General features: G+C 41.5%; 1 protein-coding gene across 1 annotated transcript in view; it reads left to right on the plus strand.

The window, feature by feature from the left end:
• Positions 1-3,866: 3,866 nt before the first annotated feature.
• Positions 3,867-23,293, plus strand: part of MEIOB (meiosis specific with OB-fold) — a 30,902-nt gene continuing 11,475 nt past the window's right edge. Inside the window, exons 1-9 of the mRNA XM_058570349.1 lie at positions 3,867-3,937; positions 8,619-8,700; positions 10,317-10,374; positions 12,972-13,103; positions 14,820-14,892; positions 17,289-17,484; positions 19,870-19,970; positions 20,875-20,927; positions 21,013-21,108. Coding sequence (XP_058426332.1) covers positions 8,632-8,700; positions 10,317-10,374; positions 12,972-13,103; positions 14,820-14,892; positions 17,289-17,484; positions 19,870-19,970; positions 20,875-20,927; positions 21,013-21,108 — 778 coding nt within the window. The 5' untranslated portion in view covers positions 3,867-3,937; positions 8,619-8,631. The remainder of the gene's footprint in view (positions 3,938-8,618; positions 8,701-10,316; positions 10,375-12,971; positions 13,104-14,819; positions 14,893-17,288; positions 17,485-19,869; positions 19,971-20,874; positions 20,928-21,012; positions 21,109-23,293) is intronic.

Here is a 23,293-nt window from a genome sequence, read left to right on the forward strand (position 1 = left end):
ATTATATATGTCTAACACAAATTGTGTTGAAACGTGGCCCATGACAGCCCTCCAAAGAGATGAGCCCTTCTAATGTTGTCACACGAGTAATTCCCTGGTGGGACAGACTGGAGGGCAGCCAGATTGTCTTCCAAAGGCCAAAGCCTGTGCCTTGTGTGCTCATGACCACCTTCTCCTCCTGCTCTCCTTCCCTCCACACATTCTCTTCGGTACAGTGCACATCAGGCATGTGGGGCATAAAAAGGACACACTGTGATACATAGCAATCCCTGTGCATAGACTGCATACATGAAATTATTCCAGCCCCACTCATTACTCACTTCAGTTTACCGTAGCTCGACTGGTACATCAGGCTCTTAATAGGTTTTCCAGTTTAACTTCCTAGTTCAACCTTGATTTTTGCTACTTCCAGTCCAATGCCAGTGTTTATGTTTCTCCTCTCAGCTGCTTTGCTCGTGGAACAAGTCAAGCCCTTTTTTGCTTGAGCCACTCGGACTTGAGAAAGACTCTGTTCTTCCCACAACTCCTTGAATCCTGATTCAGCAGTTTGTGTGCACTCTCCCCCAGAATTTTCTGGAATACTCCTAGGGTCTCAGTCCTCAGCCTACTCCAGAGTTGCTGCGGCTTTTTTTCATGAACTCGTTCCTTTCCAATGCTTCTTCAAACTTTTCTGAATCCAGCTCCCCCCAAATGTCCTTTTAACTCTTTGTCTCTTCTGTTTCCTCCTCTCATTTGCTCCAATAGGTCTTAAATTGCTTCGTTTTGCCCCTAAATCCACTCTCCATATCTAGTTCTTTCAATCCCACTCATGGATTACTTCACTTCTCCTCTCCAGGCAAACTTTTGCAAAAATTTACACAAATATCTGTAAATGTTAGCACATCTACAGTCTTAAATAATGTTCGCTGGTCCCTTGGTGGAAGGAGGAATGGGGAGTGAGACTACTAACTGATCTATCAGTATTTCAGCTCCTGGGAGGGATATTGTAATCACAGGATCAACTTTAGAAAAGTTATTTTGTTGTTAAATAAATAAAAGGTGGTCTTTTGTAATTTATTAAAATAATTGCCAATTTTTCCCCTACCAATTAGTATGTGTTAAGTTGACTACTACTATATATTTTCCCTGTCATCCCTTTGTGACATGCTCCTAGACGGTTTGACAGCTGGCATGCTCCGGGGAGGTGACGGCTGTAGCCTCCTACCATTACTTTTAGCCAGACACGCAAGCTATTTCAGCTCTGACCTTTGTTTGCTCACCCTTGACTTCTACATAAGTGGTAGGACTAGGCATTCCTTGTCCTTGTTTCTGTTCACATCCATCTAAAATGTATTGACAAGTCAATTTTATTGTTAGGAACAAACCAAGTTCACAGAATTGCTATAAAAAATTGGAAAAAGTGAATTCTTTAGGCAACAAGGGGTCCCAATTTCATTATTAACATCAAAAAATACCACTCTTTTATGCTTGTGTTTTGAAGCAGCATGTCTTATGAAAAGCCTGTTGTGTCCTGGTGGGGCTGATTATACTTGCTTAATCTTATGTAGGTTTCAGCAAAAATTAATTTATTAAAATATGAAAAAATACAAATAATAATTTAAAATATTATTCCCCCACTGAGGCTCAAATGAAAAATGCATGCAAACTATTTTTATACTTTTTTTTCTTTAAAATTGACTTAAAATTCCAGTTTATTCTTTTGGAAAGATCAAGATATGTTCTTTTACAGACAAAGATTGGAAAGGAATGTGGAAAAAATTTAAAAGCTTTCTCTGTTAAATTTGAAATGATGAGAATGCAGATAATTTATTTTGTTTTCCATTATTATTTGGGAAATAAAAAATAACAAATGAGTAAAAGTAAAAACAATGCTTTGATAATAATGTAAAACTTACCTCTGATATATTTTTTTTGTAATATGTGGTTGTATAAGTACCAAAGTTGTTTTTCCTTTTAAAGGGAGAAGCTCAATAATTTAAATAATGCTACATGTGGACTGCAGTTCATGACAAATTTAATGAATTTAGTTGTTGAATCTTAACTTATTTGCCCCTGATTAGTACTCTATTAACAAAAATTAGTAAGTCATTAAAAAGATTTCCAAATAGGGGTATTTAAAAACACGACAAGCTGGCAAATGTTTTGCCAGGTTCACCTAAGTCCAGTAGTTAGCACGTCTAATTGTATATATATATATATATATAGTGTATATGTATATTTGAAACGATATAAATAGCATCGTCAGGGAAATATCTTGATTAATCTAGCAGCCTGGTCTTCTCTCACACTGCTCCACCAGATGACCAGGGTATGTATCCAGCACCCACTCCCCTTCTAAAGCCCTATCAGCAATTCTGCACCTTTCTTTCTTAGGTGCTGACAGCCTTAAAAATAAAACAACCAGGGACCACGGGTGGTGCAAGCGGTTGGGTGCGCACGCTGGGCTGTGGCGGCACGGAGTTTGCCAGTTAGGATCCCGGGCGCGCACTGAGGCACCGCTTGTCAAGCCATGCTGTGGTGGCGTCCCATATAAAGTGGGGGAAGATGGGCATGGATGTTAGCCCAGGGCCAGTCTTCCTCAGCAAAAAAGAGGAGGATTGGCAGATGTTAGCTCAGGGCCGATCTTCCTCACAAAAAAAAATTGTTTTAAATAAAAATAAATAAAACAACCAGTTATTTTATCAGCAAAATGAGTTTATTTGGGAATAGCCAAAGAATTGCAGGTCAGAACATGCATGCTATGGTCAATCACAGGCAACTCTAGAAAGCAAACGAGGGAGCTGCTTTTATAGAGCAAAAAGGGAGTAGGGAGGGGCTGTTCTAAATGAAAGTCCATTGGAGGAAAGTAACAGATCAGGTCATCAACAGGTCCTCATTGGTTGAGTGGGGTATTTCTGATTGGCTGGGCTGTTGCCGGTCAGGGAGAGAAATCTTTCAGTAGTAAAGTAGTTTTACTTCCTGTTGGAGATGCAAGCGTTCTCTCTTCCTGTTTAGTGATATTGACAATGTGTGATGGGGGTGAGAGCTCTCCCTACAGGCCTTCCGGACTCCAGTTTAGTTAAGGTTTCTCTTAATCATTTCACTGTGCACTTTCTTCTTTTAATCGAGATAATTACACAGTCACAGGTAGTGCAAGAAATAATACAAAGATCCTTGCCACACTTGACCCACTTTTCCCCAATCAGATCATCTTGCAAGGTCACAATTAGGCTGCTGAGGTGGACACACCCACGTCTTCTCCTGATTTCCCCGGTTTCACCTGCACTTGCATCTGTGTGTGTGTGTGTTTTCAGTCGCTGCAATTTCTATAGCAACGTCCCTGCATTTCTGCCGCGTTTCAGCAGAAAAGACCCCGAGCATCTCACCGGTCCCTTGTTCTCAGCGCTCGGACTCCGGGCCCGGACTGCCCTCGCATCTGGAGGACACACCTGGACCCCCGCGAAAGGGAAGAAACGGGAACCCTCGCTGCCTGATCTCCCAAGTCTTGCCCCTCGGAACCCGGACTGGAGAGGGACGGCGGCGACTCTCACAGCAGCCCGAGGGGACACGGCGGGGAGAGGGCGGAGCCTGGGGTGGGGGCGGGGAGAGGGCGGAGTCGGAGCTCAGAGGGCAGAACAGGGCGGAGTCGGAGACCCTCAGGGCAGCCTGAGGGGGCGGGGCGGGGCGAGGGTGGAGCCTGGGCGCGGGGGCGAGAAGAGGGCGGAGTCGGGGTCGGCTGGGGCGGGGCCGACGCTCGGCGGGGCGGGGTCTCGCGCTAACGGTCGCGCGGCGGTCGGCGGCGGCTGTGGTCGCGCGGCGGGGCTGTGGGCCGAGCGCGCTGTGGAGAAGCGGCCGAGGGCGGCCGGGCCGGCGAGGCGGCGGGGCGGGCCCTCTGCGCGGCAGGCCGCCGTCCAGGCGTGGGGAGCGCTCCCGGGAGCAGCCGGCGCGGACGGCCGAGGTGAAGGCGCGGCTCCCTGCGGCGGCGGGCGGCCGTGGGCGGCCGTGGGCGGCGGGCTCTGGTCCGCTCCTGAGGGCGGGGTCCGGGCCGCGGCGTCCGCGCCAGGGCGGCCTCTCCTCCCGGCGGGGTGTTCGCGAAGGCGAGGCCCGCCCCGGCCCGAGCCCCAGCCCCGCGCTCGCGTCAGCCCGGGCTCCGCGCTGGGCCGGCGGGTCGGCTTGGTGGGACACGCCTTGAGTGGAGCGGACGGTGGATGTGCGCTCAAAGGCCCGCCCGAGGGGACAGCGTCGTGGGGGACACGCGTGTCCCGGGGGGTCCTGACAGCGCGGGCGTCCTCGGAGTGTCGTCGAAGGCAGACGCGTGCCGGAACCTTGGGAACGCACCGGTGCCCGCGCCGCTTCCCAGACGCGGACCTCGTCCACGGCGGGGTCGCTCGGCGTCCGACACTGGGCCTGACGGCCGCGTCGGGACGGGTGTCCACGGCCGCAGGGTCCTGCGGAGAGTGTCACTGCCCCGGCTCGGCCCTCCCGTCGGGGTGCTCCGGGGTGTCGCGGGTCGGGACCGCGTCAGAATGCCTTTCAGACAGGGAGCGGACGGCAGGGGGCCGCGCTTCCCGCGGGGCTGAGAGGACCACCCGCAGACCCCGCTGAGGGCCTGCGGGGCAGGCCGCTGTCGCCTGTGGGTGCGGAGCGCGAGGAGGCATGAGGGATGAGCTTCGCGAACTAGGCTGGAGTGCAAGCTGGGCGTTTTTCTTTTTCTTCCTCTTTGTTTTAGAGCAGCGTTTAGTTAGGACGTGTGAAACTACCCTGAAAGGTTGCTGAGCGGCGTCCTGCTGTGTCCGTGCCGGGGACTTCTCCAGGGCCATGGCCGGGTGGCCAGTTTCCTAACGGCCCCCCAGAGTGTTGGGAAGTCAGCTGGAATTTCCAAATCCAAACTTGAGTTCCCATTGGAGCAGCAGGAGTAAAAACGACCTTTCTGAATTGGGTTTATAAAGATCGTTGAATGAAACTGTTCCCCTCGATGAAAGAAACTGACCAATTTTGTTAGTTTGTCACAAAATCTGTGGTTTGTGATGGGAGGCTGGGGGATTTCCACGTACAGAAATGACCATGTAAAGAGGGCTTCTCTGCAGGAGCCGAACCTGGCGCCCGGCTGTAGAATAGAACGGAAAATTATAGGAGCGTCGTTGCTGAGCTCTTTGGAAGCTCCATTTGTCGAGGATAGCAAGACATAAAACATACTTGTTCCCGTAACTTAGAGGCTTGATATGAATGTAAAATTAGCTGTTAACTAAAATTCTACTTATCCAAAAAGCTAATTGTAGCAATATTATTCTCAAACTACAAATCAGATTAATTCATTTGATGAATTTAATTAATTCACTCATTAATTTAGTCAACAAATAACCAGCAGCTACCATGCACGAGACACTAAACCAACTAGGCACTATAGACACAGTAGGGGACAAGATAAGGCACAGCTCTGTCGTCACAGAGCCGACCTTCCAGTGAGGGAGAAAGACAGTACACAAGCAACACTGGGAATTAGGAATGCTGAGAGGGGGAGAGAGGCCAGGGGATACTTGAGGGAGGGTGGTGGGAAAGGCTTCTCTTGAGAATTGAAAAAGAATATCTTGGGAAGATCTGAGGGTGGGATTGGGGAGGGTGCTCAAGGAAGAGGGAACTGCATATGCCAAGACCTCAGGTCCCACTTGAGGAGCTGAGAGCAGCCAGGGTGGCTGGAGCGTGGTTATCAAGGGGGAGAGGGACATGAAATGAGGAAGGGACGCGCAGAGGCCATATCAACTGGGCATTACAAGGCTGTAGCAAAGAGTTTGGATTTAATTCAATCTGCAGTTGGGAAGAGTTTTAAGCAATGGAGAGACAGTCTAAGTTTTTAAAGAATTCTCTGTCGTGTGGAGAAGAGATGGAGGAGGCAAAAGTAGAAGCAGAGAGTGGTAAGGAGGTCAGGGAGATGGGGGAAAGTGATCAGATTCAAGAGATAATTAGGAGGGAGAATTGGCAGGACTTGGTGGGGATTGTTTTGGATCTGGGTCATGAAGGAGAGGAAGTGTCAGTGATGACAGAGCGAATGGTAATGGAATTTTCTGATGGCAGAGTCTGAGGTAGCTCCAGGGCACCAGCACAGGACCTAGCGCACAGGCCTCCATGAATAGTTGTTGCACTGACAGGAATGGAAAGCACATTCAGGAGGCACAAACACACACACACACCCCTTTGTGGCAAAAAAATGTTAGCAAAGTTTATGGCAAGTGCCCTATCCACCCTTCTGCTCACAACTCCTCCATCCCAGGCCCAAGCCTCATACTGATTAACTCTGGCCTGCTCACAATTTGAGACCATGGCCTCAAAATCAGAAAGTTGGTGGGGTTTGCCCTAAGAGTCTGACTGACACCCTCAGCTGACCTGTGGGCTAGACACCTTCTCAGAACCAGCAGCTAGCAGTGTCCCTTCCTCATCTGGGTCCAGAGTCCCCTTCTCCTGTGCCAGAGCTCCATGAGGAGTAAGAAGCAAGCAATGCAGCTTTCTCCTCTGGGAGAAAGCTCCAGCAAGGAGGACCATGAGACTCTTGGGCCCTGCCACACCCTCATGAAACCTAAAACAAGGGATCAGGAAGGTCCTGGGAGGAACCAGCCAGGTCAAGCTGGGCTCTGGGCCAGACAGGTCACTCTTCAAAAGTGAGAGGAGGGCTCAGAGCTCAGGGAGGGGAATTTGGGAGACCTGGGTAGGGGGACTGTTGGAGATCATCATGGTGTATCTGGTGTCTATAGTGTAAGGCCAGCCTCATAGCAGGCACTCCACAACTGTTACGTCTGACATTGCCACCATGTTACCTTGACTGGACTAGTTCCACTACCACCTCCTCTTTCCTCCACCCTTGTCAAGGATCTGGATCAGTGGCCTTGAGGCTGTACATATCTGGTCCCTCTACACATCTGGCCTTCTGTTTTCATTGCTCCTCTCTGAGGCTCCTGGACGGGTGACCAGCCCCCAGCCCTACCCTCGTCCTGAGTCAGGGCCTGATATATATCAGACACTCAACCCACATGTTTTGAATGAATGAACTAGGTATAAACCAGGTGATTGCAGTACTCCGGATGAGGAATAACTGAGCCTTGGGCTGAGGAGATGGTATTGGAGATGGAGAAAAGGAGACATATTTAAAATATATCTGGAAAGTAGAAGGGACAGTATTTGCTGGTAAATGGTGTTCTCTGTATTACCATATTGAGCTCTTTATTTCATGTTAATTTTGTATTTCTCAAAATGTCCAGGTAGAGAAGCAAGTTGTCATTTTGTGTAGACAGACGCTAAAGTATATCACCATATATTTTTAATAATAGTAGAAATTGAAGGAACTTCAAAGAGTTCATGTGCTATCACGTAAGTCAATGACCAAACCAACAAGAGATGTTAAGGGGTAAAAATTTGGAGGACTCATTTAACATGTAAATGGGTAGTGTTTTTACACAAAATCCAGCTACTAAATAGTTCATCCTCTCCAAAGTCAAGTGTCCAGCACTTAACAGGCTGTCAATAAATGTTTGTCCAGTGGATGGATGAAGGAATGAATCTGTCACGGTTTGGCAGTATTTCAGAGACAGAAATTGCATAGTGAGCCAGATCAGACCAGGCCAAAGAAAGAGTGAGAAACTTAATACTGCTTAATTCCCAGTTGTTTCTTCTGACACCAAAAGCCCTCGAATGCAGAAACTACTACGTTGGATAAGAATGAAGAGCAGCATTCTCATCTGTTGAGAGCTTGTGATAATCTAGGCACCTTATGTGCGTTATTTTGAATTCCCATAATAACCCTGTAAGGTAGATATTATCCACATTTTATGGATGAGGAAATTAAAGCTCAGTAATGTCAAAACACTTGACTACAAACTAGTTGTGCTAGAATTCAAAATCATATTTGACTAACTCTACAGGCTCCCTGAAACTCACGTGTTATGGGACATGTCCTGAAAGCGAAGCCTGTAGGTGAGGGCATTCACGGTTAAAGTGACCGTGTATTATAAAGTGAAATTGAGTACATCTGCTAGTTTGGTGTAGCTGACAATTGTTACTACACTAAAACCTTTTGTAGTGATGATATTGAGGGACAAGCCACCGTTTCATTCGTTTGATATTTATTGAGTGCTTTTTATGTGCAAGGTAGCATTGAAATGCATAAAAATATGTAAGGTGCCACCTCTGCCCTCATGGAGCTTACCATTTAGAGGTGAGGTTAAAGTCACTACGTATCTCCACGCACTGTGTAATCAAATGCATAATTTGAGGTATTTACAATAGCATTTTGCTATATTTTTAAAAGTGGGCTTTATGCTAATAAATCCACAAATGTCCCATTGAATCATCTGTTATCTGAAACTCTAAATTTGCAGGGTGCTCCAAAATTGCTAAATTATACACATTTTTGGAAAGTGAAAGTTAAAAATTGAAGCTATATCATTCAAAACTATAAAAGGATATTTTGAAACATGTTTTTTACAGGTTGAATCTGTATTAACTTACATTTCACTGTTTTAATAAAAACTTTTCCCAAACAATGCTAAAATATCTGGTGCTTTCCTAAATAAATTCTTTTTTTAATCTTGGAATTTTTTATCATTTATTTCAGTTATTTAATGTGTGCATCTAAATTATATTTTCTAAAGCTCAGATAAAAGAATGGCAAACTCCTTTGCATTGAAGACCTTCACAGCACTTTCAGCTCTACATCCAAATATGGCTAATCTGGTAGGTTTCAATGATATAGTGGTTTGGCTGTTCTCTAATGAAACTTTGTCTGATAATATTACATTACGTCAACGTTATTGATTCATTCGACGCATGCTTGTATAATTGACGAGTATACAGATACTCATGGCATTAGTATAATTGTTAGATATTAAGTATTCTTAAACTTCTTTGTATTTATGCCAGCTAAATGTAAATTAGTCTCTCATGTCTAGAGAGTAGGAGATTGTAGATATGATTAGTGATTGTTCAAAACGATCAAAAGTTTATATTAATTAAATTTTTAATAACTGCTCAAAGTTAGCATTGTAAAATTAAAACATTTTGCTCAGCAGTATCTATTCTCTAATCAAATTATTCAAGTTATCGACTTAAATACTTGTCATTATGCTGCTTTTATGACATAAAGGTACACAACAGATGTATTTTTGAAATGATTGTGTGAAATTTCATTTTGGGGGGGAGGAGTTGTGGGGGAATTCAGTCATTTCAAATATACCGAGACTGTTATTTATTTAAAAGAAATATAGGTGGAATCTTCTTATAAGGTGAAGAACTTATTGTGAAGCAATTATCATACTCCCTTACCTTCCCTGCCCCTGAGCAGTCTGCTGTTTACATTTGGCATTTGCAAATCAGATTTCTTAAAACAGGATAACTTACATGTAACTTTAATAATTTGCAATTAAAAGTTTATTAATGTTAAAAAATAATTATTGTTCTCATAGTTTTTCTTGAAAGGTAAACAATTTTCTAATTGCCTTGTCAGAAAGTTTTACTCAGTATTTCCATTAGTTGTTTGTCCAGCAAAATTCAGTGAGATCTGCATGCATATGGAATTTAAGAAACAATAGCAGTGTGTATAAATGTAATAAAACTAGCTAATAGCTTAGCTAGGATGTGGTAGTCTTAAAAGCTTGAATGTATTTTAAAAGTGACAGATGATTGCAAGATTAAAATTAGTTGCTAGAATTAGTAATATAAGTTTAGGTTTATCCTTTCAGAAAAGGTAGTTATTTTATTTCTTGAAGCACTTTTTTAATATTTAATTTTTCTTTAGTAGTCACTAAAGACAACATTAAAATATTTAAAGAGATGTTAATATCTTTAAGGTTTAAGATCTAGGACTTTAGAGCTTAGATTTATTAGCAGCAGTATACAAGTCTTGTTATAATCTAATTTATATTGCTGTCCAGCATGTTTGGATTAGGAAGCTAAGCAATTTTATGTGGATTGTTAGAAAACCCTATATAAAAGAAAGCTTTGAAGACCGTGACAAATTAAATTGCATTATACATGTGCTTTGAATGAATTCAGTAAGGACTGATAGCATAGGGCAGTTACCGTGCTCCACCTAGTGATTGAAAATAAAGTAAAAACATACTAAGTATTAAATGATTATATTTGTAATAGCAGTTAACTGTCTTATTACTTTGTACTATTCCTTGTGGAATCTATGGAGTTCTTTTAGATGTTTGTCTGGAATAAATACACTTAAATGGTTCCTAGTCAAAAATGTTTGTTAGAGCCAGTAAAATATAACAAGTCCATGAAATTAAATTTACCATCTACATCTGTGTTTCATATTCGTCTTCTATAACCTTTTTGTTTTTCAGAAAATAATTGGTATAGTTATTGGAAAAACAGATGTCAAAGGCTTTCCAGACAGAAAAAGCTGAGTTCTATTTAACTCTTTGCTTCATTTTTTCAACTGTGGCTTATGACTACAACAAAGTGTATTTAAGTGATTAAATTTCTCATGACTGTTTAACTCCTTAAGAGCAAAGGCCATGTTCTCTAGTGTGTGGTAAAGTACTCAATTTAAGGCCATATGTGTGAGGACATTAAAATCATTTTTAATGATTTTATTTAATGTTTCTCAAACATAATTTTAAAGTTTGTGTATACAATGCCAAAATAGCTAGTTAAAATGGTCAACTCATTAATGTGTACTAATGTGTATTTATTGAGTACCTCCACTGTGTAAAGCCCTATGTAAAGGTAACATAGAAATGGTAGTCTCATATCATCCTCAGATATTGTAGTGTCTGAGGGTATGGACTTGGAGCTAGATTGCCTGGGCTCACTTCATCACTGAATAATCTGAGATCTGTCCTATGTACAGCTATGAAATTGGGATGAGTAAAGCTGGTGTGAGAATTAAATGAGCTCATACGTGTAAGGGTGTGTGACCCATGGTAAGAACTCCATATTAACTATCACTTTCAACCTAAGAGATACAAGTACACAGGTAAATCTCATATAAGACAGAAATGATAAGGAGGAAGGTTTCAAGCAGGGATGTGTCATGATAGAGTAGTGGTGAGGGAGAGAAGTATGGCAGTAGTATCTATGTATTTACTCAAACAACCAGACAATTCAGTGAAAAAAATTTGTCTTTCATATGTGGATAATACAGTTAACTTTGGCTTTAGTGGTTCTTATTGAGTTGCTTGAACTGTGCAAGAGTTTCAGGACTATGGAAACATAATCCAAGACTAAAATTGGATTTTTAAAATCAACTCACCTTCAAACTTTTGTAATTGACATAGAGAGATACAGTATAGAGTGCCAAAACTAGGAATTCACTACTATTAGCTTTGAAAGTGTCGATGCTGTTTATGAAGGTTACAGTATAAATGCTTCTATACAGCTTGAGGAAATCAAAGCTCTAATCAGCCAGCCAATAATTTTGGCAGAAGACAACATTAATTTTGTTTGAATCACCTGAGTAACTGTGGCTGTGTTATTTATCTCAGGTATAGTGATAGGTCCTTTTATTTTTATTTTATTTCATATAATTTGTTATATTTTTGAGGTAAATAACAAAGATGTCATCTCCCACCCATACTTGTTTGTGTCTTCACTTTACTTCATCATAATTAATTAGATGAGAATTACCATTTGAATAGTTTGAGAAAGTCTATATATCTGTGTTCTAAGCTCTAAAAGGAACAACTTAAAATACATGAATTAGGAAAGGTCAGTATTTAAATATTTGCTAAAATTACAACAATGAAATACAATTTTCACCTATCAGACTGTGAGGGTAGGTGACCATTTCTGTGATGTTTGACTTTTATGATTATATGTACAGTATTCTTTTTTTGGAGAAGATATGCTTACTGACTTTAAAAAATTAGACATATATCATGTTAATATATTTTCATAAAGAATTCAAGCAGTACAGAGGGTCATGGAGTTGAAAAGTGAAATTCTTCATTAAACCCCCAAGTCCCTGCCAGTCCCTGCCTCAGAGGTAAACACTGGTAACAGTTTGGTAGATATCTATAATTTGCATATATGTGTTAGGTTTTATTACTTTTTTTTTATAGATTTTCTTTTTTTTTTTTTAAATTGTTCTTTTTTTTTTAATTTTATTTATTTATTTTTTCCCCCAAAGCCCCAGTAGATAGTTGTATGTCATAGCTGCACATCCTTCTAGTTGCTGTATGTGGGACAAGGCCTCAGCATGGCTGGAGAAGCGATGCGTTGGTGCGCACCTGGGATCCGAACCCCGGGGTGCCAGCAGCGGAGCGCATGCACTTAACCGCTAAGCCATGGGGCTGGCCCTTATTACTTTTTTAATGAGGAAAAACAGTGAAGAAATTTTATTTTGGAAAAAAATGTACTTGCTGACCCCTAGTGGTGTCATTTATTAACACACATTTATTTGTTTTGAAATAATTTATATCTGAATTATGACTTAGGTTTAAACAATAACAGTAAGAGAGAAATGGTGAATCTAAGTTAATATTTGGATGGGTCAAGCCTATGTGTCATTTCCCTCCAAATATACGGATAACTGGGGAAAGAGAACAGAGATGTCAGTAGTGAGATGTGTTATCTACTTTGGCAGCTTTGAAATTCATAAAAGCATAACTTAAAGAATTTTTTTTTTGTAAGGAAGATCAGCCCTGAGCTAACATCTGATGCCAATCCTCCTCTTTTTGCTGAGGAAGATTGGCCCTGAGCTAACATCCATGCCCATCTTCCTCTACTTTATATGGGGCGCCAACACAGCGTGGCTCGACAAGCAGTGCATAGGTGCGCGCCCAGGATCCGAACCGGCGAACCCCAGGCTGCCGCAGTGGAGCACATGCCCTTAACCGCTTGTGCCACGGGGCTGGCCCCACTTATAGAATTTATATCTGAAATAATATTTTCTACCATGTGTTTATACCATATGTATTTTTATCATCATAATAATCATGTTCAAAACTAAAATAAAACTTTTCTTTTAGAAAATAAAAGCATTGGTTTTCCCTTAGATATTGGATCAGAAAGGTACACTTTCAGTTTCACCGTTCGTGATTCACCAACTCATTTTGTAAATGCAACATCCTGGGGCAACGAAGATTACATCAGATCACTTTCTGACAGCTTTAGGGTTGGTGAGTGCGGTAAGTTGGTGTTAGTTCTTAAACTGTTTCTATTATAGTATCGTTCTTGTGATATGTTTGTGGTAACCACACTGAGAGGGTCAAAATGAAATAAGACACAATTCATAATTCCCAAGAACCTTATTAGAAAAATGTCAGGTGTTAAGAGCATAACGCAAGGCATTCAGCGTTATTACTTGAAACAGTCATTTATTTTTACTAGGTAGATTTACAATCTTTAGTTCATATTTCAGTTTGCATCAATCCCTATTGTAGCTATAATCACTTATCTTTCTGTAAATGTATAAAAGGGCTACTAAATAAATTTTGATACAAGATGATATTTGAATTTTTAATGGGATTTTAAGAAACTTTACTTTTAGTCTAAAATACCAAATCTTTTTCATCCTCTACCCACCCCAATATCCCTCTCATGGTACAGTGTAGTATCATAAAAAGAACAAGGACTTTGAAAACAGATCTGGATTCGAATCCTAGTTCCAACATTTATTTACATCATGGCTTTGAGAAAATTTCTTAATCTTGTTGGACCTCAACTATGAATTAATACCCCATAGAGTCTTGTAAATGTTAAATGAGATAGTGTGCCTAGTATAAAGTGTAAGACTTAGTCACTCAATAGATGACAGCACTAGCCTCACATAAGGAACAAGAAAGTACGTATACCAGCTCTCTTTCATGGTAGAAAAAAGAGGGGAAAGAGTAATGCAGATAATTAAACCACTCCTCTCCAATACTGCAGTATCAAGCAGCCTATTATCCATACCAGTTAGCGCCTAATCATATATTGCCTTGTACTGTTAGCTTTTAGGATTATATGTAGTATCTCTCTAACAGAATAATAAGGTAATTGAACATATGGACTATGAAGGCAGAAAACTTTGCAAACTTTACAGAGCCTAGTATAGTTAGAAATGTTCCTTGGATGAGTGCCATAATATTAGTTATATAGAGCTAGAGATATGTTTTGGTATTAAAATATGTTAAATGTTGATAGTTGTTGTGAGGATGATTGAGATAAGGGATTTTAAAAGCATAAAGTTGACAATGATTATAAATCTAAATAGGATTTTAGTGTGATAGAGTAAAAAATTACAGATTTTTGAATTAGAACAAGTCTAGTTCTAGCTCTACTATTTTCTAGATATAAAACCTCAAGAAAGTTGTTTAACCTAGGTGAGATTCAATTTCTTCATTTGTAAAAAGGGATAATCATGGAATGGTTGTGTGAGGAATTAGCAAAATAGAGCACAAAAGGGTCTAACATAGACCATAAGGAAATGGAAACCCTAAAATGTTGTCATAAAGCTGATAAGTTGTGGAGCTCAAACCAGGACCCTGATTTTGCATTGCTCTTTTTACCCCACTGCTATTGTTGCCAAGGGCAACTGTGAATTAGGGAAAGATCAATTAAAGTGTTTGTTTTATAGAAGGGCATGTTGAAGCCAAATCAAATGTTCAGTGTAACTAATTAATAAAGTACTATTAATATGGCTCACACGTTGGGATTTAAACACAAACCATAAGAAATGTCATCTGGGATCAAATTAATGGTCATACCCCAGGATTCTGTTTCTTACAGTGACACAAGTAAATGATTGTGACGGATATATAACACCAACTCAGAAATTAGAAATAACGTTGTTATGTACACTTGTTTTTTATTTATCCTGTTACTTTTTTTGTAATAGAATCATACTTCTCCCACTGTTTTAGTGATAATTGAAAATCCCCTGATCCAAAGAAAGGAATTAGAAAGAGAAGAAAAATTCAACCCTGGAACTCCTAGGTAAATATCTGTCTAGCACAAAGGTCATTCTTTGCGCTAGAATGATCATTACTAACAAGATTTTGTGTGTCAGATTAGCAGACAGTTTACTAAAGGTATACACTTCCATTTGAAAATTATGAGTTTAACTCTTCCTCACAATATTTATCTTTGATTATGAAATGATTTACTTTGATATAGGATCACATGAAAAAATGGCTTTGTTTTTAGTACTTTGGTTCTCATTCTTAGATTTACAAAAATTTGACTCTAGTCACATTAAAGCTAAACAATGAGAAGAAAAGATATATCTTAGAAGTTGTATATCTATTTTTTCATATCAAGGTGTAACTTGACTCACATGCCTCATTATCTTAGTTCAGGTTCCCTGGAAGCAGAGCCCAGAGGAGGATTTCTGTGCAAGTGATTTGTTGAGGGAGAGCTCTCAGGAGTAGCTTGTAAGGATAGGGTGTCGGGGGATCTGAGCAAAAAGGCAGGTTCAGCTGGAGCCCAGCCTCGGCCTGACCCAGGAGGGAGCTCTGGAGCATGAGTGGCACCTCAGAGTGGTAACCCCTGAAGGAAGGGGCTGGGCTTTTGTACCCTGTATTTAACAAGTCATTGGCTGCCATCCACCCCCCATTCCTGGTGGAAGCGGGCATAACCTTGAAGGCATTTCTGGCTGAGGGCAGTTCTCTAGAGAAGGGTGAAGCTGGTAAAGTGCTCTGGGTGGGGCACAACAACCTGCACCCATTTTGACCCCTTCCCACCTACTTTTCTGACCTCCTCTTCTGCCAGACTCTCAGATCTCATTTCTCTGCAGCCACATTGAACTTCTTTCTACTTTATGAACACCCTAGGCTCATTTTGCACCAACAGCCTTTGCATGTTCGCTTCCCTCTGCATAGAACAATCTTCTGCCATTTGCTTTGAATATTTGCTCCTTCTCATTGAAGTGTGAACTTGAATGTCACTTCTTTAGACCGTCCCCATCCACGCTGTCTGTAGTAGCCCTTCCAGTCCATTTCTAGGACTTTGCCCTGTGCTGTTATCATCATAACCCTGACCTCTATCTGAGATTATTTGATTAATTGTTCTTGTCTGTCTTCCTCTCACACATGTGAACTCTTTCAAAGGCCTTGTCTGTCTTCTTCACCACTGTATGCCCCATGCCTAGACTAGGATCTAACACTTAATAGGCTCTCAGTACATATTTGTGGAAGGAATGAATGGACAGAGGGAAGAGCATTCTCGGCAGAGGGAACAAACATGAAACCTCCTGGCCTTTTCCAGAACAGTTAATAGTAGGTTGAACCATATGCAACTGCTGATGTTTGACGTTTTTTAGTCTAAAAATGTCAATTTCATAGCTTAGTGCTGTCATGCACCGCCAAATGACATTTGGATCAATGACAGACCGTGTATATGACTTTGATCCCAAAAGATTAGTACCATAGAACCTAGGTGTAGTAGGCTATACCATCTAGGTTTGTGTAAATACATGCTATGTGTGATGTTCACACAACAATAAAATCACCTAATGAAGCATTTCTCAGATTGTATCACCGTCACTAAGGGTCATATGACTATAGTCTGATATGCCTGGAATATAGGGCAAAGACAGGGGAACAGCAGGAGAAGAAGCTTGAGAAAGAAGCAGAGACATTTCACAGACAGCTTTGCCTGTCATACCAACTTCATCCTTTGGTGATGGTTAGCCTGGAGGGTCTTTGAGCTGGGAAATAATCTATCCACATGTGTGGTTTAGGAAGATCACTGTGGCTACCTGAGGAGAATGGACTGGAGGGGGATGAAGCTTAGGAGACAAGGCAATTGTTTGGGTAAGAAGGGAGGAGGTCAACACCTAAAGCCTGAGCAAGTGGTCGGGGAAGGCCTGGACTAGAGGGCTGAGAAGAGGCTCCATGGAGGGGACTTGGAATTTGACTGGCTGGAGGGGGAAGTGGAGGGGGAAGAGCACCTCTATTCAAGTTCAGTGTGTAAATGTTGTGCATCTGCTCCCAAGAGAACACCGCAGACGTAAATAAATCGCTGTCCTCAATTTAAATCGTGTAGGTGGGGCAGTCAGTGTTACAGACATAGAAATAACAGAACCCTGATGTTTTAGAGTGATCTTATCCCCCTCTTCCAGGGAAGGAGACTGAGGCTCCGAGTCCTGGCCAGGGTCAGACGACTAGTATGCTTAGCAGTCGGGCACAAATTGGTCCTTAAAACATTTTCTTAATGAAAATACATTTTAGACAAAAAATATTTTACGTTTTTCAATGTTTCTAAGTAAAAAGTATAAATTTTCTTAATGAAGTCTAAATTACAACCAAAAAATAATTTAACTGAACCTGGTAGTATTTTTCTATGAGAAAATCTCTTGATATTAACTTTTTGTGTGTCTTTCTGCAATGTAGCAACTGTAAACTCTTGCTCAGTGAGAATCACTCAATGGTAAAAGTTTGTTCCAGTTATGAAGTGGACACCAAGTTACTTCCTTTGATACACTTACCTGTTAAAGAGTCTCATGATTATTATTCATTGGGTGACATTGTTGCAAATGGACACAGTCTTGATGGAGGAATTATTAATGTACTTGCAGCTGTGAGATCGGTAAGTTAAAATCTCAAAAAAGCCAAGTTCGATTTGGCGCAGGCCTTCTATCACTTAATTTGTGTTTGGAAAATAGTAACTAGCGGGACTAAATTTTCCTCTGTATCTTGATCAATAGTCTGTTGAATTAAGAAAATGTAAAACACTTCTCATTAAAGGGAAAGTAGCATTTCATCTGTGAATGAATAGCAAAATAAAATCGTATTTGAATGTTAAATGTAGCACACACTCATGAAGGATCCACTAACAATATGAGAGCTTTTCATACTTCAGTTAAACAAAGAGGCAAGTGAAAAGGGTAAATTCATTGACTTGAAGATCTCCATGAGGTTCCTTGAAAGGGTGTAAGTTGAATAAATCAAGGAATAAATTCCGTGCATGTTCTCAGAGCTACTGAGAGGGGAGGAGAGAGAACACCCACTGTCCTGCACTGGGGCCAGTGATCTAATGCATCCTGGGGTGAACACAGAGGAGAGTGCTCCATCGGGCACCGGGGAGCCTTTCACCATCTGTTGCATCAGCATCTATCTCCCTCTTACTCAATTATTGCAGCAAGTTTTGAACTCCGTTGGACAAACTAGAGTCACTTGGCAGGGATTTAGAGGCAGACCTCAAAAGTAAAGTTTTACTAAATAAAGTACGTGAAGAAAATTAAAGGAGCAAGACCAATTCCTCAATATATGGAATAATGATAAAAGACAAAAAAAAAAAAAAAAAGGAAATAGACTTACGTACTTGTAATTAACATTGTAAGTAATTGCTAATTGCTTTTCCATGTTAAATGACTGACTGAGAGAGTGTCGACTGTCCCTGATGACAGGCCTATGATGGCAGAGGCCATGTCTGCTTTGTTTACCTCCCTAGCCTCAGCCTAGCACAGTGCCTGCCACACAGTGAGCACTCAATATAATTCAGGAGGGAGGAAGAAACACCCTGTTATGACAATCTTGAAAAATAGAAGATATCACTTTCTGGGCAGTTTAGGTTCAATCTTACTTAAAGGCAGGATATGATCTCTCAATTTCCCTGGAATTCTGTATGATGCTGTTATATTACAGTGTAGTAAGAATTTTCTAAAACTCAGTATATTATAAGCAAAATAATCATAACCCTCCCCTCTCCCCCGAGTCTAGTACCCTCTTTCATAAGATTACTTCTTTTTTTTCATGTCTTTTTTCTCACATTTTGCTTCCATCCCTCTTACATTTCCTTTCTTCACATTTTCTTTTAAGATGTTCTCTCTTCCTTCTCACTTCTGCTTAGGTCTCTTTAAAACTTCTTTTCATACAATTTTCTTGCATGCTGTGATATGACAGGCCTCTCTCTCTCATACTCTGGCTGTCCTTTCCTTCGACTTTCTTTCTAGATCCTGCTCTTCTGCTGGCAGCTATGAGTCTTTCTTCAACTCCTTCCCATGGAGCTCAGCCCTGCCAATAGATGCAGTGGTGACAGTGGCATAGGGGGCAGCTAGCTAACTGCCAGTGCTTGGGCCATTGCTATACAGCTGTCAGAGGCACCTGCCATTCCGTGCGAGAACTCTCTGGGGAGACAGAAGGGCCCCTGCATTCACTTCTACCTCCATGATCCTCTTACTCCACCATGTGGTTCGAATCAGACAGTGTGTCAAAGAGGTTTCTCATACCTTCCTCATTTGTCCTCACCACCTTATCCCTATGAAGGTGGCAAAAGAGGCATCGATATCCATATCTGGGCTAGCAAGATGAAGGCACCGCTGCCCAGAGAGACTGAGTTCATCGAGTCACATGAACTCCATGCCAGGCCCTGAGCTAAGCCATGGGGATACACAGATGTTTAAAATATACTTTCTACCCTCAATGAGACCACATAGATGCCATCCAGGGGCTTGTCATGGAGCGTTTGTTCTGACATATAGAAAAGACCCCACAGTCTTAACTTAAAGCGCATATATCTGTATCTCTCTTCAATCAAAGTGTGTAACTTACAACTTCAGCTAAATACACCTAGTTTAGAGATAGATGTTTTTAAATCATCAGATATGTATTAGGGATTCTTTTTTTTTTTTTTTTTAAAGATTTTATTTATTTATTTTCCCCCCAAAGCCCCAGGAGATAGTCGTATGTCGCAGCTGCACATCCTTCCAGTTGCTGCATGTGGGACGCGGCCTCAGCATGGCCAGAGAAGCAGTGCGTCGGTGCGCACCCGGGATCCGAACCCAGGCTGCCAGCAGCGGAGCGCACTCACTCAACCGCTAAGCCACGGGGCTGGCCCGTATTAGGGATTCTTGCTATTTTGATATTTCTAATTTGCTGTTTGAAAGATAAACATTTGAGTATTTCCACCAACAAATATTTAAGTATCTCTATGACCATAGGTGAAGATTAACTATTTCCTTCCATTTCTAAGGTTGGAGAGCCAAAATACTTTACAACTTCAGACCGAAGAAAAGGCCAGAGATGTGAAGTTAAACTCTATGATGAGACAGAGTCATCTTTTACAATGATATGGTAACCTCCTACATCTGTTCCAAACTGTGAAATCCCTGCTATTATCACTGAGAGAGAACATTTTTATTTTATCAAAAAGATGATGGATTTCATATCAGGAGAGGAGTAATAATAGGAGAGAAATGATATTTAAAAATAAAACTTGCTCTTGTATGTTGACTTGTTACCATCTATGCTGTAAGATTACCTTAAAATGAAATCTTTAGATGGCATGGGATTGCTTAGATGGACTCTGCTGTAACTGGTTTATTATTGTACTGCTTTATAACAAATGGTGATTTATTAGGTCACATTGATAACGAACAAGCCAGATTTTCTGTGATTCCTTCAGTGGTACCCTGGAGCCAGGACATGGGAAGATGGTAGAAAAGCAAGCGTTGTCACAGGCTGGGTTCTGTGGCGCTCCTGGTGTGTGTCGGATGTGGGGTGGGGATACGTCTTGAAGCACTGCAGAGTATAATGTGGCATTCTTTAGACTCTAGGTGCCTGTGAAATGGGCCTTCAATCCATCCAGTCCCCAGAGCAGTTTATCCATTGTGAGGGCCTTCCCTTAGTGGTCTGAAAGAGTGACTTTAAAGTCTTTAGACTTGTAGTCACTCAATTCTAACTAGCCTGGAGTGACCTGAGTGGTAGAGAAAGAAAGAACTGATGGAGCAGAAGTTGTTATAAATGAATGGTGTTGAAGGAATAGATTTATCATGTAGATGTTAAATGCTCTGTGAAATAGGCGGCATAGCCCTGCAAAATGCAGGAGAAGCCACCATCCTTAACTTGTGTCTTTCACCACACGGGGGGTTGTTAACCCCAGCCATTAAGACATTCTTTTTTGGGTAAATAATGTGGTCTCTGCCAGTTATTTTTTTTAACGTATTCGATTTTTTTGCTTCTTTTTAAAAATATGCAGTTGGGATAATGAATCCATTCTACTTGCACAGAGCTGGATGCCACGAGAAACAGGTATCATACTTCAATGATTATGTTTAATATTTGTTGTTTTTTATCCCCCCCATAATAATTTTAAAATGGCTTTTTCCCCAAACAGTAATATTTGCCTCAGATGTAAGAATAAGTTTTGACAAATTTCGGAACTGCATGACAGCAACTGTAATCTCAAAAACCATTATTACAACTAATCCAGGTAAAAAGCTGTCTGAAATTTTTTATCCTTTTGGAAATGACTGTATCATATATTCCAATATTTACTCAGTGTATTTAAGAATGAAAATGAGTGGGCCGGCCCCGTGGCTTGGCGGTTAAGTGCGCGCGCTCCGCTGCTGGCGGCCCGGGTTCGGATCCCGGGCGAGCACCGACGTGCCGCTTCTCCGGCCATGCTGAGGCCGCGTCCCACATACAGCAACTAGAATGGATGTGCAACTACGACATACAACTATCTACCGGGGCTTTGGGGGAAAAATAAATAAATAAAATCTTTAAAAAAAAAAAAAAGAATGAAAATGAGGTTTGGATTTCATTTGAATTGAAAGTGAAAAATTGGTTTATATGACTTTTTAAAATTTACAATGAGATATATGTATCTTTGATATCTTGACTAAAGAAATGTGAAATATCAGACTACTTTTTAAAGCATCATCCCTTGTGATGATTTTTGAGAGATCGATGCTATTGACTGGTTAACTTAAATTATTGACTATTTAAAAATGAAATCAGTTTCACTATATTCAGATAACTTAGTGCTAGAGCACTGAGAACATACGTAGAATCATTAATTCATAACTGTAAATTAAATGCCCAGAAGGCCCACTGGAGTGGTTGCTAAAAGGAGTTACAGTTTATTCCAGCGTGAGTCAGGGGAGCAGGACCTGGGGAGATGAGGGGTTGGTGCCCTTAAACATCCTCAGAGTGCTTTGTAGTGCAGATAGAAAGATCAAGCCAACACTGCAGAAGATTGGGGAATTCCCAGAAATGGACTAATCCTTCATAATCTCCAGAAGATATAAGCATAGAAGTGTGTCATTTTAAACTTAAGCTCAGGGGCCAGCCCAGTGGCACAAGCAGTTAAGTGCATGCACTCCGCTTTGGCGGCCCGGGGTTCACAAGTTCGGATCCCAGGCGCCCACTGATGCACCGCTTGTCAAGCCATGCTGTGGCAGTGTCCCATATAAAGTAGAGGAAGATGGGCACGGATGTTAGCCCAGGGCCAATCTTCCTCAGCAAAAAGAGGAGGATTGGCAGTGGATATTAGCTCCGGGCTGATCTTCCTCACACACACACAAAAAATAAACTTAAGCTCACTCTACTGCTCGATAACAAAGCATCAACAGTGACTGAGAATTATAAAGCAATCTTACGTCTTTGACCAAACCATTATCAGAATTTTTAAAAGTAGAATTACTATGAGGTATTATGTAAAATAACAAGACTTTTTAATATAAATACACTGGATCTTGCACATCCACCATAGGAATGTTGTCTCCTTGAAGGCAGCATTGTGGGAGGTGATATGACACTCATTGATTTATTCTTTGTTCAGCTCTCATGTGCTGAGCACATGCTGTGTGCTGGGCACTGTTCTGGGGTCCAACAACAAAACACAAATATCTCTGCCCTTGTGCAGCTCACATTCTAGCAGGAGACAGACAAATAATAAGCAATAAAGATAATACATCTGTGAATTATGAAATACTTGAGAAGAAAAAGAGGAGCAGAGTCAGGAGAGTCTAGAGTGCCACAGTGGTGTAGGGTAGTCAGCTAGGCCTCATTGGGAGGGCAACATTTGAGCAAAGACATGATGAGGCAGTGAGGGCGTTAACCACAGGAAAGAGCGCTCCAGGCAGAGGGAACAGCCAGTGCAAAGGTCCTGAGGCTGGAGTGTGCCTGTGTGGAAAGGAACAGCAAGGAGGCCAGTGTGGCTGGAGCTGATAGAGCACGAGCAGGAGGAAGAGTCAAGGTCAGAGAAGAAATGGTGGTAATCATTTCTCAGGCTAATAAAAGGGCATTGGCTTTTACTCTGTAGGAAGGGGGAGGAAGGCAGTGACATTATTTAAGTTCTAAAAGGGTCAAGTTCTAAAGGGCTACTTTGTTGTAAATTGATGGTGACACAACCATGGTCTGTTCTCAACACTTAGGACAATAGGGCCAATCTTCGATTCCTTTTTTTTTTTGGTGAGGAAGAGTCTCCCTGAGCTAACATCTGTTACCAGTCTTCCTCTAATTTGCATGTGGGTCGCTGCCACAGCATGACTGACGAGTCGTGTATGTCCGCGCCTGGGATCCAAACCCGCGAACCCGGGGCTGTCGAAGCGGAGCATGCCAAACTTAACCACTACACCACGTGGCCAGCCCTTTTTTTGTTTTGTTTTGTT

The sequence above is a fragment of the Diceros bicornis genome, chromosome 26, assembly GCF_020826845.1.
Source record: "Diceros bicornis minor isolate mBicDic1 chromosome 26, mDicBic1.mat.cur, whole genome shotgun sequence".
Lineage (NCBI taxonomy): Eukaryota > Metazoa > Chordata > Mammalia > Perissodactyla > Rhinocerotidae > Diceros > Diceros bicornis.